The 14,484-nt window shown below is 36.4% G+C and overlaps 1 protein-coding gene across 1 annotated transcript in view; it reads left to right on the top strand.

Moving 5' to 3' along the window:
• IARS2 (isoleucyl-tRNA synthetase 2, mitochondrial) overlaps positions 1-14,484 on the top strand; it is a 66,491-nt gene that overhangs the window by 14,666 nt on the left and 37,341 nt on the right. The window contains exons 3-9 of the mRNA XM_043568230.1: positions 5,616-5,775; positions 6,848-6,996; positions 7,080-7,129; positions 7,211-7,320; positions 7,649-7,739; positions 8,068-8,183; positions 12,372-12,541. Coding sequence (XP_043424165.1) covers positions 5,616-5,775; positions 6,848-6,996; positions 7,080-7,129; positions 7,211-7,320; positions 7,649-7,739; positions 8,068-8,183; positions 12,372-12,541 — 846 coding nt within the window. The remainder of the gene's footprint in view (positions 1-5,615; positions 5,776-6,847; positions 6,997-7,079; positions 7,130-7,210; positions 7,321-7,648; positions 7,740-8,067; positions 8,184-12,371; positions 12,542-14,484) is intronic.

The raw sequence follows: 14,484 nt of genomic DNA on the forward strand, positions 1-14,484 counted from the left end.
CTTTTTTTTTCTTTCAGTGTCAGATGTTTAGTGTTGGTATGATGAGTGAATTTTTATTGAAACCTTGACATTTTGTGTATTTTGAGAGCCTGGATCTTATTTAAACATTCTGTTTTAGCAGCTTTCACTCACTGACACCTCTCCAGCAGAGGAAGGGGGTCACTGTCTGGCTACTCCAAGGAGGGGACGGAAGTCCAGATTCCCCACTCAGCCTTTTTTAACACGAAGGTGGGGTGCTCCTTCTTACTGCTCCGCCAGGTAGAAGTTGTGCTTCCCCCCAAACCTCAGCTGTCTGCTGGCCAGAAAGTGCTCGCTCCCCGCATGGCCACTACTGATACCAGGGGAGGAAGAGGTGGCCTTGTTACCACCGGGCAGCGGTGAACATCCCACTCTGCACTAACCCTCCTTCGAGCACCCCCGTGGGAGACAGGTAGGGGTGCCTCGTTGGTGCTGGGTAGGAATGAAGTCCAGGCTCCCTACATGGTCTCCACTGCCTCTGCAGACCGGGGTCTCATTACTACCCAGCAGAGGTGTGGGTCCTACTCGCTACTTGATTTTCTCTGACACCATCCTGACAGGGGAGGAGGGCTTAGGGTGCCTCGTGACAAATTTGCAAAGGTGGAAATCTAGGCTCTTTACTCAGCTTTTGCTTGAAGGAGTGTAATTGAGGCCACAGATTTTTTTGTGGTGCTTGACTGGAGAAGAGCAGTTAGGCTGTCCCTTTCCTGGTGTTTTGGCTAGAGACAGAGGGGAAAAAAGGTTTCGATGGGTTTTCTTCTGTAGCCTTTGGCATTTCCAGATTGCTGGTCTCTTGTGTCCACGTCTAGAATCTATGAGGCAAATCAAAACCCTGGAAAGTCACCACTGTGTCCATTCTTGGTCTTAAGGTCCTTAGTGCCTTCTCTTTACCTTTCTGTTTGTGTTATATATAATGTCCAGTGTTTTAAATTTTTATTTACTGGGAAGAATTTACTCCATCTTTTAAGAAGTGGGAGGTACATTTTGAAAATTTTTAAAAGTTAATTGTTTTCTTTGGTTATAAATGTGGATTTGGCAAATAAAAAAAAGTTGAAAAAAGAAAGTTAAAATTATCATAATCCTATCAAACAAATGTAAATGCCCTTAACATTTTTTGAGGTATTTCCTTAGTTTTAATATTTAAAAAAATAGTTAATGATAATATTTTTATGAATAGATTTTGTCTTGCCTTTTTTTCCTGATATTTTTGACATAAATGTATTTTGAAATTGTTATAATATCCTATATAGGTGTTTTCATGACTGTATCACATTATGATATAATGAATATTTTTATACCTACAACTTTCTTAAGAATTCAGATTGTTTCCTTGAGTTAGTTTAATAGACAGGAATTTCTGGATACCTACTGGTAAATTACTTTTCAATAGATTATATCACTTTTTATATTACAGGCGACTTAGGAAACTTGCCTTATTGTACTCCACTGTCACTGAATTTTATTGCCAATTTGAGTATGTATTACTGATTAGAAAGACAAATGTAATCTCTAAATGTTTTAATTTGTCTCTTGTATACGTTTGGATTTTCATGTTGATTTATTATTAATGTTATTATTACCATTAATCCGTTTGTAATTTCTTTAGGTTGATGTCAAGAGGTAGGGATGACCTAAATTGATTTATTTTCCAGACAGGAAATCAGTTATGTATCTAATCAGAAATGTATCTAGTACATTTATGTCCTTGCCATGTTTCTGTGGTCCCTCTTAAATCATACAAATTAGATATATTTTGGGGCTATCTAGGTTCTGATTATTGAGCCATCTATTGTTATGGCACTCTGGTTGGTTGAAATTTTGTTAGAAAAAGTGACTGTGCTATATGTAAAAGGAAAACGTTAACCATCTTGTGTTAATGCTGTATTACACTGGTAGCCCATACTGAGTGTCCTTAATGGGACTTGATTAAATAAATCTTGGTGATGAAGTATATGGAATCTTAAAAGGAATCAGGTAGATATTTCTGTACTGACGTGAGAGATGTACAAATATCATTAAGTGAAGGAAGTAAAACAAGTTTTAAAAGTGTTACATTAGAATCTAATTTTGCACACACACACACACACACACACACACAAAATTTAAACCTAATATTTGTTATTTCTATAGCATTTTTTTTTAAGTAGGCTCCATGCCCAACGTGAGGCTCGAAGTCATGACCTTGAGATTGAGTTGTGTGCTCTACTAACTGAGCTAGCCAGTCACCCCCATTTAAATTTTTTTTAAAACAGGAACCTGTATTACTCTTTTTTTTTTTGAAAGAACTTGTATTACTCTTATAATCACAAACAGCAAAGAAAATATTTTTTACAAATTTTAATGTACTTAATGGCTAAAAAGTAACGCTGGAAAGTCAATGTGTTTGAATAGTCAAAATTTTAAAAAAGGTCAAAGAACACATTGCTCTCCCAGATAGGAATATAGTGCAGCATTATCTGGTTCCGATCAATAAAATAGGTGTCTGGACTAGTCTTGTCTATTTTAATATAGTCTTGTTATTTATCACACAGAAGCTTCAAGAGGTATTATCTTTGTTTTAAAGTTACTCCTTTTAGGTTGTTTTCTCTGTTTTAAATATTTAAAAATTTGTCCATTTATTATTTATCCATTTGTCTTGTGGAACTTTCTGCTGCATATGCTCAAAGAATGAAGACACTTTAATTTAAGAAAGATAGTCTAATCTCCTGTTTTTAGTATCCCCAGTAAGATCATAAGTTGTAATAACAAAAATACAAAACAAAACTCTGTTGTTCCACATTGTTTGGGTTCTTAGGGATAGAAAGACAACTCTTGACGGGATTAAGCAAAAAAGAGAATTTCTTAGGTATTTTAATTGTAGAGTTCAGAGATAGTTCTAGCTCCTTTCATGGCCGGACCCAGGGACTCAGATACTATCAGAGTTGGTTTCTCTCTGTGTTTCACTCTTAAGCACGGCATCCCCCTTTGGTGCTCTCCATACCCCCATTTCCACCCCACACATTTCCCAGCATTTATAGGCTTACATTCTTCTATCTTCTCTTCCCCAGTAATTCTTACAAAAGTCCTGGAATTGAATCTCCTTGTCCTGATTTGAGGCACAGGTCTATCCCTGAATCAGTCATTTTGGAGGTGGGGATAGAATATGTTGAAGGCCACGATGGATTATGTGTTCACCCTTGGAGCTGGAATAGAGGCGAGTGAGCTCCACACGGATTGAGGGTAGAGAAGGAGTTACTCTCTAAAAACCTGAGGCACCATGCAAATCCACCTCTTATGTTGCGTAGTTGGAGGTTCCGTCAAAGACCTGGAGGAGGAACAGTTCCTGCTTTTGCTCAGACATACCCTGTGTAGTCTTGCTGGCTTTCTCGCCATGGAATGCACTTCCCAGATACTCAAATGACTCACTTTCTCATTTTCTTCATGTCTCTGTGCAGATGCCATCTCATCAGGTTTTACTGACCTTCCTTTAAAATAGTACCACCTTGGGGCGCCTGGGTGGCGCAGTCGGTTAAGCATCCGACTTCAGCCAGGTCACGATCTCGCAGTCCGTGAGTTCGAGCCCCGCGTCAGGCTCTGGGCTGATGGTTCAAAGCCTGGAGCCTGTTTCCGATTCTGTGTCTCCCTCTCTCTCTGCCCCTCCCCCGTTCATGCTCTGTCTCTCTCTGTCCCAAAAATAAATAAACGTTAAAAAAAAAAAATAGTACCACCACCCCCACCTCCCCCACCTCACATACTGTTTTCTGACCTTTACCTTGCTTTTTTCTTAATATGAATGTATTTATTTTCTGTCTTCCTTCGTTGGAAGGACCCTGTTTGTTATCCTACTCTAGGTTCCCAGAACAGTTCTTAGCACATAGTAGGCATTCAAAACTTTGTTTATTAAATAAAGGAATAGATGAATATTATGAAAGGAAAATGAAAAACAAAAGGAAAAATGAGGACAGGGTTATCATGAGCAAAAGGGTCTGAAGGTTCTTAAACATAACGGAGGAACTTGTTTGGAGAGGAGCGTAATCTGGTACTGAGGAACTAGTAAAACATTCTTACTGCGTCTCTGCTGTTCCTTTTACCACAGGCTTCACATAGACCTTTCCTTAATAGGGACATTCTTAATTAGTAGCCCAAATGATTCTATTGTGTTAATATGATCAAAAACAGCACTGTTCATTAGAAATGATGCAAGCTACAATGTAAGCTCTATAGGTAAGTTAAAACTTTTTAGTAGCCCCATAAAAAGAAGTCAGAAGAAACAGATGAACCTTCTTTTAATATTATATTTAGGTCAACATATCTAAGGTATCTTTTGACATACAGCCTCTCTAAAACTTGTTTTGAGATATTTCACATTCTTTTTTTGTACTATTTGAAATCTGATATATATTTTATATTTACAGTACATCTCAATTTGGACTAGCAATGTTTTCAATTGCTCAGTAGCCACTGGTGGCTAGTGACGACTATATAAGACATTACAGTCTAGAGCATATGTGCATGCATTCAACCAATATTTCTTCAACCAATATTTGTAGAATGGTGCCAGACGCCATTCTAAATGCTGGGAGTTTGCTGGTGAAGAAGACAGATGGGGTTTTAAGGAGTTTATGTTTTACTGGGAAGGGACAGATAATCAAAATAATTTCAAAAACGAATAAGTGGGAAGGGGGTTATTTATATATTGGTTGATTTAAATAATATACCTACTGTAAAGTACACAAATCTTAAGTGCATGTAATTAGATGACTTTTTATGTCCGGTGATAACCACCCAGATCACAGGTCTTCCTCTTGCCCCTAGGTAAGAGGTTTGAGAGTTAGAGTTTTAAGTGGGGGAAGGTGTGGGAGGAATGTGTAATATCTTTTCTAATTTTGATAAATGTGGAAAGGAGGAAGTAATTTTCTGGACGACTGCATTATTTCCTTTTGGGAAGAAGGAAATTGAGTTTGGAGCCAAATCTATCCTTTGCCTTTGATCTTCCATTTTGTAATGGTAATACATGTTTTAAAAGGCTGCCCTCTAGTATCTAAAATGAACTAAGAAGAGAAATCAGTTATAGAACTATACCTAGTGAAGGTCTAGTGTTTTAATAAGGGTTCTGTCAATGAAAGAAAGAGTTAACTGTGATATTCCATACTCTGGGTGCATTATAAATTCTGCATTGATTATATACTGTTTCTAAGCTGAATATAAATGATATTGGATTTTTCATGTTAATGTTTTTAGTATGAGTAAAGGAAATTTATAATTGACTTTCTTTTACCCTCTGGTTTTTAAGAAGTCAAAATTGTTTCTTAAGAAGGTGGTATAGCCTGCTTTTCTGCATATTCCAACTTGAAAAACAATAATTCTGGGCATAATGTTTTTCACTTTGAAACCTTTTATGTGATTTGTTTTCTGGAGTTAATGGCACTTTTAAACTTCAAATATCTGTTACTTTTGTGTTTATGTAGAACTTGAGTTAACAGATTTAATAGGTTATTTTGTTTATGTAAATCTTTTTAAAATTGGGCTTTCCCAGTGTTTTACAATGACATTAAAGTAATGTAATGGTAGGCCACGTGCTTTATGTGTGAATGATGATTATCATTTTATCTTTGCAGATTTTGAAGGATATAGCCAATCGATACCATATGATGAGAGGTTCCAAAATACATTTTGTGCCAGGCTGGGATTGTCATGGGTTACCCATTGAAATAAAAGTATTGTCAGAACTTGGTGGAAAAGCTCAGAATCTTTCAGCGGTAGAAATTAGAGAAAAAGGTAAATAATCCCTATTTCTTTTTTAAAATGGTTATTCATAAACACTGGTCCCTAGGAAAAGTCAGGACTTAGTCAAAGAGACTTTCTGTTGTTTTTTGGTTTTGTTTTTTTTTGGTTATAATGGTATCTATTAGAAACCAGTTTTTGTTACAGAAAATTCAGATCTCATTTAAGTGACTTTTGTGAGAACTTACGTTCAGAGACTGAGGAAAGGTTTGTGAGCATTTCCACGTACATTTTTCAATTTTTCGATGTTCATATTTTGTGAAATTATTGTGCTCAGTGTTTTTATTTACTTTCCTAGCTGGAGTTTGTTGACCTATTTCAGGTGCTAGACTAAAAGTCAATTCTAAAATGCTTATATATTTTTTAAATTAATCTCTTATTTGATCCTTTAGTAGCTGGGTGAGGGAGGAATCTTCTGTTCTTAAATTATCATATATTTAGATATGATTGTGAAGATTTTTGACATCACTGTGAAACATCTTCGTGTTAATGGCCTAAACTAGATGTACTGATTACTTTTTCTGTGTATAATGAAATAAAAATTACTCTTGCCTTTTCCCAAATTAAGAAATATGAAAAATAATTTTTCCAGTTTATTTTTTCTAAATGTAAAGTTTCATTGTATAAAGTCTGAAGAATAGTTTTGAAATTCTAATTCATTCTAGAATTTGTTTTAGTTATCTTCTGGACACCTTTAACTTTCAAAATAATTTCCCTATTGTATACATTTTGTAGTGTATACTATGTACAATACCTGCTTTTAGAGACCTACATACTAAACCATCTTTAAGAGTTTGAATTTACTGGGGCTCCTGGGTGGCTGGCTCAGTTGGTTGAGCATCCAACTCTTGGTTCTGGCTCAGGTCATGATCTCACGGTCGTGAGTTTGAACCCCACATCATGCTTTGCGCTGGAAGCCCTTCCCCGGCTTGTTCACTCGCTCACTCGCTCCCTCTCTCTCTCTCAAAAAAAAAATAAACATTAAAAAAAAAGAGTTTGAATTTATTGGTTTTCAGGTGCTTTTTTTTTTTTTTTTTTTTTTGTCTTTCTTAAATTTGTTTTTTAGCTAGATCATTTGCTGAAGCAGCAATTGAGAAACAGAGATCAGCATTTATTCGTTGGGGAATAATGGCGGATTGGAATAATTGCTACTATACATTTGATGGAAAATATGAGGCCAAACAGTTGAGACTTTTCTACCAAATGTATGAGAAGGTAATGAAGTATTTTTTTTTCTTTGAGTATGTTAAATTATGTGTTACAAAATTCCAGCTTTCATATGTATTTGTCTTTCATAGGGCTTGATTTATCGATCTTACAAACCTGTGTTTTGGTCTCCTTCATCAAGGTATGTACGTGTTTTCGGTAGTGAAAGTGGAGAATTTTGTGAGGCCTTCCAATATTTATATGTAATATTCTTAAACCTTAGGACTGCATTGGCTGAAGCAGAACTTGAGTATAATCCTGAACATGTCAGTCGCTCAATATATGTAAAATTCCCTCTCTTGAAACCTTCTCCCAAGTTGGTATCTCTCATAGGTAAGATTTATTCATTGCTTGAAATTTATTCAAGTTACAGAATTGTAACATTTGGTAGCATATTTAAAATTTTATTTTCACAGGGGTGCCTGGGTGGCTCAGTCGGTAGAGCGTCCAACTTCAGCTTGGGTCATGATCTCACAGTTTGTGAGTTCAAGCGTCAGAGCCCCACGTCAGGCTCTGTGCTGACAGTTCAGAGCCTGGAGCCTGCTTCGGATTCTGTGTCTCCCTCTCTCTCTGCCCCTTCCCCGCTCATGTTCTGTCTCTCTCTGTTTCTCAAAAATGAATAAACATTAACAAAAAAAAAATTAAAATTTTGTTTTCACAGATGGTTCATCTCCTGTTAGTTTTTTAGTCTGGACCACCCAGCCTTGGACAATTCCTGCCAATCAAGCTGTTTGTTATATGCCAGACTCAAAGTAAGTTTATTGCTGTATTTTTTGTTTTATCCACAAATAGGAGCAGTTTCATCATTAGCATTATTTTGGATTTATTTCATCATTGTTCTCTTAAAATTCGGTGAATTATAACATAGTTATTATGTTCATATAGGTTTTATTAAGCTTTAGATGATTCCATTTAAGACCTCACGTGCAGCTATTTTGGAAAACAAATGTAAGGGATGAAGTTCTTTAGTGCTTTTTTTTTATCTTGAAGTTAGTTTTCCTAAAATGATGTAAAACATTTAAAATAGCTGTGGCTTTTCTTTTTCATTATTAGTAATTTTCTCCTAAAATTTTATTTTAGGTATGCTGTTGTGAAATGTTCCAAATCTGGGGACCTGTACATACTTGCTGCAGATAAAGTAACATCCATTGCTTCTGTCTTGGAAACAACACTTGAAGTTATTTCAACATTTTCAGGTGAAGATTTATAGAAACTCTGACCATCACAGTCATCAGAGTATCCATGTGATTTTTTTTAAATTTTTTTTTTTTTTTCAACATTTATTTATTTTTGGGACAGAGAGAGACAGAGCATGAACGGGGGAGGAGCAGAGAGAGAGGGAGACACAGAATGGGAAACAGGCTCCAGGCTCTGAGCCATCAGCCCAGAGCCCGACGCGGGGCTCGAACTCACGGACCGCGAGATCGTGACCTGGTTGAAGTCGGACGCTTAACCGACTGCGCCACCCAGGCGCCCCGAGTATCCATGTGATTTGAGTTTAGTATTTGGCTGAACATTTCTCATTGTAAATTGAAACAGATATGGCCTCTTTTTGTAGAATATATTTCACATTGATTACACTGAAGGAAAATATATATTAAATGTGATAAGAGTCTAGAAAATATGAACATTAACAAAAACACAACAGTATATATGGTAAATACCTAATGAAAAATTAGATAAATGTCCTTTGTACAATGTAGAATGTACAAGTATCCTTTTAAAATTTTATTCAAAGAATGCCTCCTGGCTCAGTCAGTAGAGCATGTGACTCTTGATCTCAGGGTCATGAGTTCAAGCCCCACATTGGGCATGGAGCCTACTTACAATAAAAATTTCTTAAAAATTAAAAACAAAAAAATAAAATTTTACTCAAAATTGAGTCACCAAAAATTCTTGTTATCTGATTTAATCAGAGACACAGGGAAGGAATTAAATATGTTTATTTTTTGGTATATGATTTTAATGAGGAAATTTAATAAATTCAGAAAATTATTCCTGAGATTGTTCTTCTGTCAAAAGAATCCTTAGTAAGCTGTAATTTATAACTTCTGAAGTATTGATTGATTTTGAAATATAATTACTAAAATCTAGGGAAGTCCATTTATTTATTTTAATTTATTTTAATGTTTGTTTATTTTTGAGAGAGAGAGACAGAGCGTGAGCAGGGGAGGCACAGAGAAAAAGGGAGACACAGAATCCAAAGCAGGCTCCTGAAAGCTCAGAGCCCAATGCAGGGCTTGAACTCACGAACTGTGAGATCCTGACCTGAGCCAAAGTTGGACACTTAATCAACGGAGCCACCCAGGGCACCCCAAAATCTAGGGAAGTTTAAAATTACCTTTTATCTTTAGGGATGATACATCTTTGCGTTTCTTGAATTTCTTACTTAAAGAGAAAAATCACATGAGTAGGATGAGTAGCGATACCCCGAAATGGAAAGATTGCCTAGTCAAATAAAGAAGCCCTCTAAATGCATCATTTTAGACGAGATTGGGCGTGTTCAGGGTGGTATGGCCATAGACCTAAATGTATCATTTTAGGTGCAGGCCAATTAGAAGTTGAAGCGGTCTTAACAAAAATAAGAGGGTTTTATGTCAAAAGCAGGAAAGAAGCTACAAAATGTTTGGTATTTAATACCATTTGGTCCTTGTTGGTGCCGTAAGTTAGAGGATCCAGCATATTCTTTACCCCATAACCCTCTCCTATCCCTTTTTTAAGCACAGAAGGTAGTACAGATTTCACTGAAAAGTTAGATGTTGCAGAAGCTAAATGGCATTCCCATGAGGTGTTTGAAAGTACTCAGGTTAAATTTAAGGTCATCTTTCTAGATTGGATAATTGTTTCAAATTATTATGTCAGAGAATTATTGGGTTGCCGTTTTGAGCCACCACATTTTAGAGGAGTAGGTACACTTCTCATCTGTGGCAAATAAACTGATGACGGATAGCTTATTAACTTATTAAAGTGGTAGGAATGTTGAACAGCTAAAATGTAATAATTTATGTAGGATAGCTTTTCTTTACAGAAAAATATAAATTGTTTCTTATTGACCAAAGATCTTTGTTGGGAGGGGAGAGAGAATATTGAGTGGCAGATATGCTAAGGATGGAGATAAAGGAAGGTTAATAGGTGAAGTTTACTTTGCCCTAAACCTTTCATTTCCATACTAAAAATGCTTGAGAAGTACAACATAGGGTCACAGGGACTTGTCTTACTTGCAAATCTAACTTAAAGAAAGGAATCAAAGTGAAAAAATCAATATTAACAATTCTCTTCATTGACAGCATTATGAATTATCTTGGAAAACATGTATCCTGAAGTATTCAAGTTTTTCCTAGTAATTTAAGTATTTTCTAGGAATAAAATGCCAAGTCATCCAAGTCCAACAGTGAGGAGAACTTGTGATTTATTCTCAGAAAAGGGAGTTCATTGCCATCAGTTATAAGGGAATGTTAATTTTTCTCAAGCCTTTTTATTCATATACTGTTATAATCAAAATGAAATCAGCTACAGGGCTATCTATGAAATATTAAAATTAAAAGATTTGTATTCTTTTGGTGATAATTGAATCGGTTACATCTTATTCCTCTACAGCCAGAAAGGAAGGATCATAAAAGTGGAGACATTGCTCTGTGAGGACAGATTTTTTTTTCAAGTTAATATTATTTAGTTTAGAAAGATGAAGGATGATTTGTGGGGAAGATCTTAGGAGTAAGGGGACCATTGAAATTTCTTTAATTATTGAAGAGTAGATAGACTTAACAGACTTACCTAGTACATCTTGGTAAATACATAAGTAGAACCAGATAATCTTTGTAAAGTTTGGGGACTTATTTATTTCTGTTGTTTTTAGAGCATATGAAAGATTAATTTATAGAATCCAACTCAAGAAGCAGTAAAGGTGAGAAACGTTACTGGTAGTGTGGAAAAATTGACAGATGGTGGATACGATGTATTATTAAAAGGGCTGGGGTTATACAGAATGTTAGAGTCATACTTGCTTTGGAAGTTGGATTCAGTCATTTATTAGCCATGTAACACCAGGCATATTGCCTACATTTTCTTGTTTTCTGATTTATAAATTGCAGATAATATTAGGTGTTTGGTAGTATTACGAAGATGAAGTAAGAATTTATGTTGAACCCAGTACATGGTAGGTACCTACTGACTGTTAGGTATTATTTATCATCTCTTACCTTTTTAGGGTAACATGAAAAGCAACAACAGTTAATTCCCATAGAGATAGTGTTAGAACCTGTTGGTCATTGATCTGTTCTAATTTCTTTGTCCTTATATTCCAAAAGGTGCATAGCTGTACATAAGTTAGAGAAATCTTGGGCTCATTTGTGTTGTCTGCTATAATAATTGCTAATATTTTATTTTTATTTTTATTTTAAATTTTTTTAATGTTTGTTTATTTTTGAGACAGAGAGAGATAGAGCATGAATGGGGGAGGGTCAGAGAGAGAGGGAGACACAGAATCTGAAGGAGGCTCCAGGCTCTGAGCTGTCAGCACAGAGCCTGACGCGGGGCTCGAACCCACAGACTGCGAGATCATGACCTGAGCTGAAGTCGGACGCTTAACCGACTGAGCCACCCAGGCACCCCATTAATTGCTAATATTTTAAATCATTTACTGTGTGGCAGTTATTGTGCTAAGTGCCCCAAATACTTAAAATGTATTACCTCAATTTATCCTCATGGCAACCCCTGAGATGGGAACTGTAATTTTCTACATACTATAGGTTCCTAAAGGTCACAGTGCAAGTAAAAAGGGAAGCCAAGTTTGAGGCCAGTCTTGTTCCAGATCCTGCACTTTTCTTTTTTTTAATTTTAATTTGTTTTAATGTTTATTTTTCTTGAGAGAGAGAAAGAGAGAGAGAGAAATTGAGCACGAGCAGGGGAGGGGCAGACAGAGAGGGAGACACAGAATCTGAAGCAGGCTCCAGGCTCTGAGCTGTCAACACAGAGCCCGATGTGGGGCTCGAACTCATGGACCGTGAGATTATGACCCGAGCCAAAGTCAAAAGCCTAACTGACTTAGCCACGCAGGCACCCCTCTTTTTTTTTTTTTTTTTAAATTGAAGTTTATTTATTTATTTTGAAAGAGAGGGAGAATGAGCAGGGGAGGGGCAGCGAGAGGAGAGAGAATTCCAAGCAGGCTTTGTGCTCCACGCTGAGTACAACATGGGGCTCATTCTCAACGATGGTGAGATCATATCCTGAGCCAAAAATCAAGAATCGGACACTTAATTGACTGAGCCACCCAGGTGCCTGGAAGATCCTGCACTTTTCACTTGCTACTCTCTTGCTGCTCTTAAAGAGGTAGAAACATTGTTACGTAAGATAATTCTTAATTATGTTTTTTTTTTCCCCCACAGGTGTAGATTTGGAAAATGGTACTTGTACTCATCCTTTAATTCCTGGTAAAGCCTCTCCTCTTTTACCTGCAAATCATGTGACCATGGCAAAAGGAACAGGGTTGGTTCACACAGCCCCAGCCCATGGTATGGAAGATTACAGTGTAGCTTCTCAACACAACCTGTCCACGGTACTTTTCCTCTTTTCTTTCCTTTTTAATTGTTGCTTTTGTAGAATTAAAGTGATAAATCCTAATTAACATCTTTATGTTTTGGTGATAAGCAATCATTTTTGTCACAATTAAGTTGTGAAATGCTCGGGTTTGTTCAGTACCCTAATGCCTCGTTAATTCATACTAATTGAGAAAGACTTTGGAGAATTAACACAAAATCAGCACAGAATTAGAATTGAAAAATACGTATTAAATGGGGAGAATTTTTCCTCTTTCTGTTTGAAAGAGCAGTTTGTTTTTAAACAGTCCTCTTTAAATTTATGTTATACATGTCAGTTACTTAGGGAATTTTTTCCTTTAGTTCAAAGTGAGTCCCAAAGTCAGCACAATATATGTACATTACAATTGATCTGGACATTAATAGAGACCAAGTTAAAGGAATTTTTAGTATATTTAACTTTTTAAAAAATTATTTTATTTTTCATCATCAAAAGTGTACTCTTTAATCCCCACCCCTATTTCCTCCATCCCCTCCTCCCCCCTCCCCTCTGGTAACCATCAGTTTGTTCTCAGTAGTTAAGAGTCTGTTTCTTGGTGTCTCTCTCTCTTTTTGCCTTTTGTTTGTTTCTTAGATTCCACATATGAGTGAGATCATATGGTATTTGTCTTTTTTGACTGACTTATTTTGCTTAGCATTATACTCTAGATACATCCGTGTTGTTATAAATGGCAAGATTTCATTCTTTTTTATGGCTGAATAATATTCCTGTGTGTGTGTGTGTGTGTGTGTGTGTGTGTGTGTGTGTGTACTGAGCCACCCAGGCGCTCCTGAATTCGTGTTTTTTTTTTAATGTTTTTGGGTAAATACTCAGTAGTGTGATTACCAGATTATAGGGTAGTTCTGTTTTTAACATTTTGAGGAAACTCCATACTGTTTCCACAGTGGCTGCACGGGTTTGCATTTCTACTAACAATGCACGAGGGTTCCTTTTTCTCCATGTCTTTGCCAACACTTTGTTTCTTGCGTTTTATTCTGATAGTTGTGCAGTGATACCTCTTTGTAGTTTTGATTTGCATTTCCCTGATGATGAGTGATGTTGAGCATCTTTTCATGTCTTTTGGCCATCTGGATGTCTTCTTTGGAGAAATGTCTGTTCATGTCTTCTGCCCATTTTTAATTGGATTATTTTTGCGGTGTTGAGTTTTATAAGTTCTTCAGATATTTTGGATACTAACCCTTTATCAGATATGTCATTTACAAGTGCCTTATCCCACTTAGTATTTTGCCATTTAGTTTTTTTGGTTGTTTCCTTCTCTGTGAAGAAACTTTTTATTTTGGTGTAGTCCCCATAGTTTATTTTTGCTTTTGTTTCCCTTGCCTCAAGAGACCTCTCTAGAAAAAAGTTGCTGCAGTCGATGTCAGAGAGGTTACTGCCTATGTTCTCTTCAAAGATTTTTATGATTTCAGGTCTTACATTTAGGTCTTTAATCCATTTTGAGTTTGTTTTTGTGTATGGTGGAAGAAAGTGGTCCAGTTTCATAATTTTGCATGTAACTGTCCAACTGGAAAAAATTGTTGAAGAGACTTTTTCCCATGGTATATTCATTCCTCCTTTGTCGAAGATTAATTAACTATATAATTGTCCGTTTACTTCTGGGTTTTCTGTTCTATTCCATTCATCTATGTGTCTATTTTTATGCCAGTACCATACAATTACTACCACTTTGTAACATAACTTGAAATCTGGAATTGTGATACCTCCAGTTTTGTTTTTCTTTTTAAAAATTTTTCTAATGTTTATTTTTAAGAGAGAGGGAGAGAGACAGAGACGGAACATTAGAGGGGGAGGGGCAGAGAGAGGGAGACACAGAAGCAGGCTCCAGGCTCCAAGCTATCAGCACAGAGCCCGATGCGGTGCTTGAACTCATGAACCACGAGATCATGACCTGAGCCAAAGTTG

The sequence above is a fragment of the Prionailurus bengalensis genome, chromosome E4, assembly GCF_016509475.1.
Source record: "Prionailurus bengalensis isolate Pbe53 chromosome E4, Fcat_Pben_1.1_paternal_pri, whole genome shotgun sequence".
Classification (NCBI taxonomy): domain Eukaryota; kingdom Metazoa; phylum Chordata; class Mammalia; order Carnivora; family Felidae; genus Prionailurus; species Prionailurus bengalensis.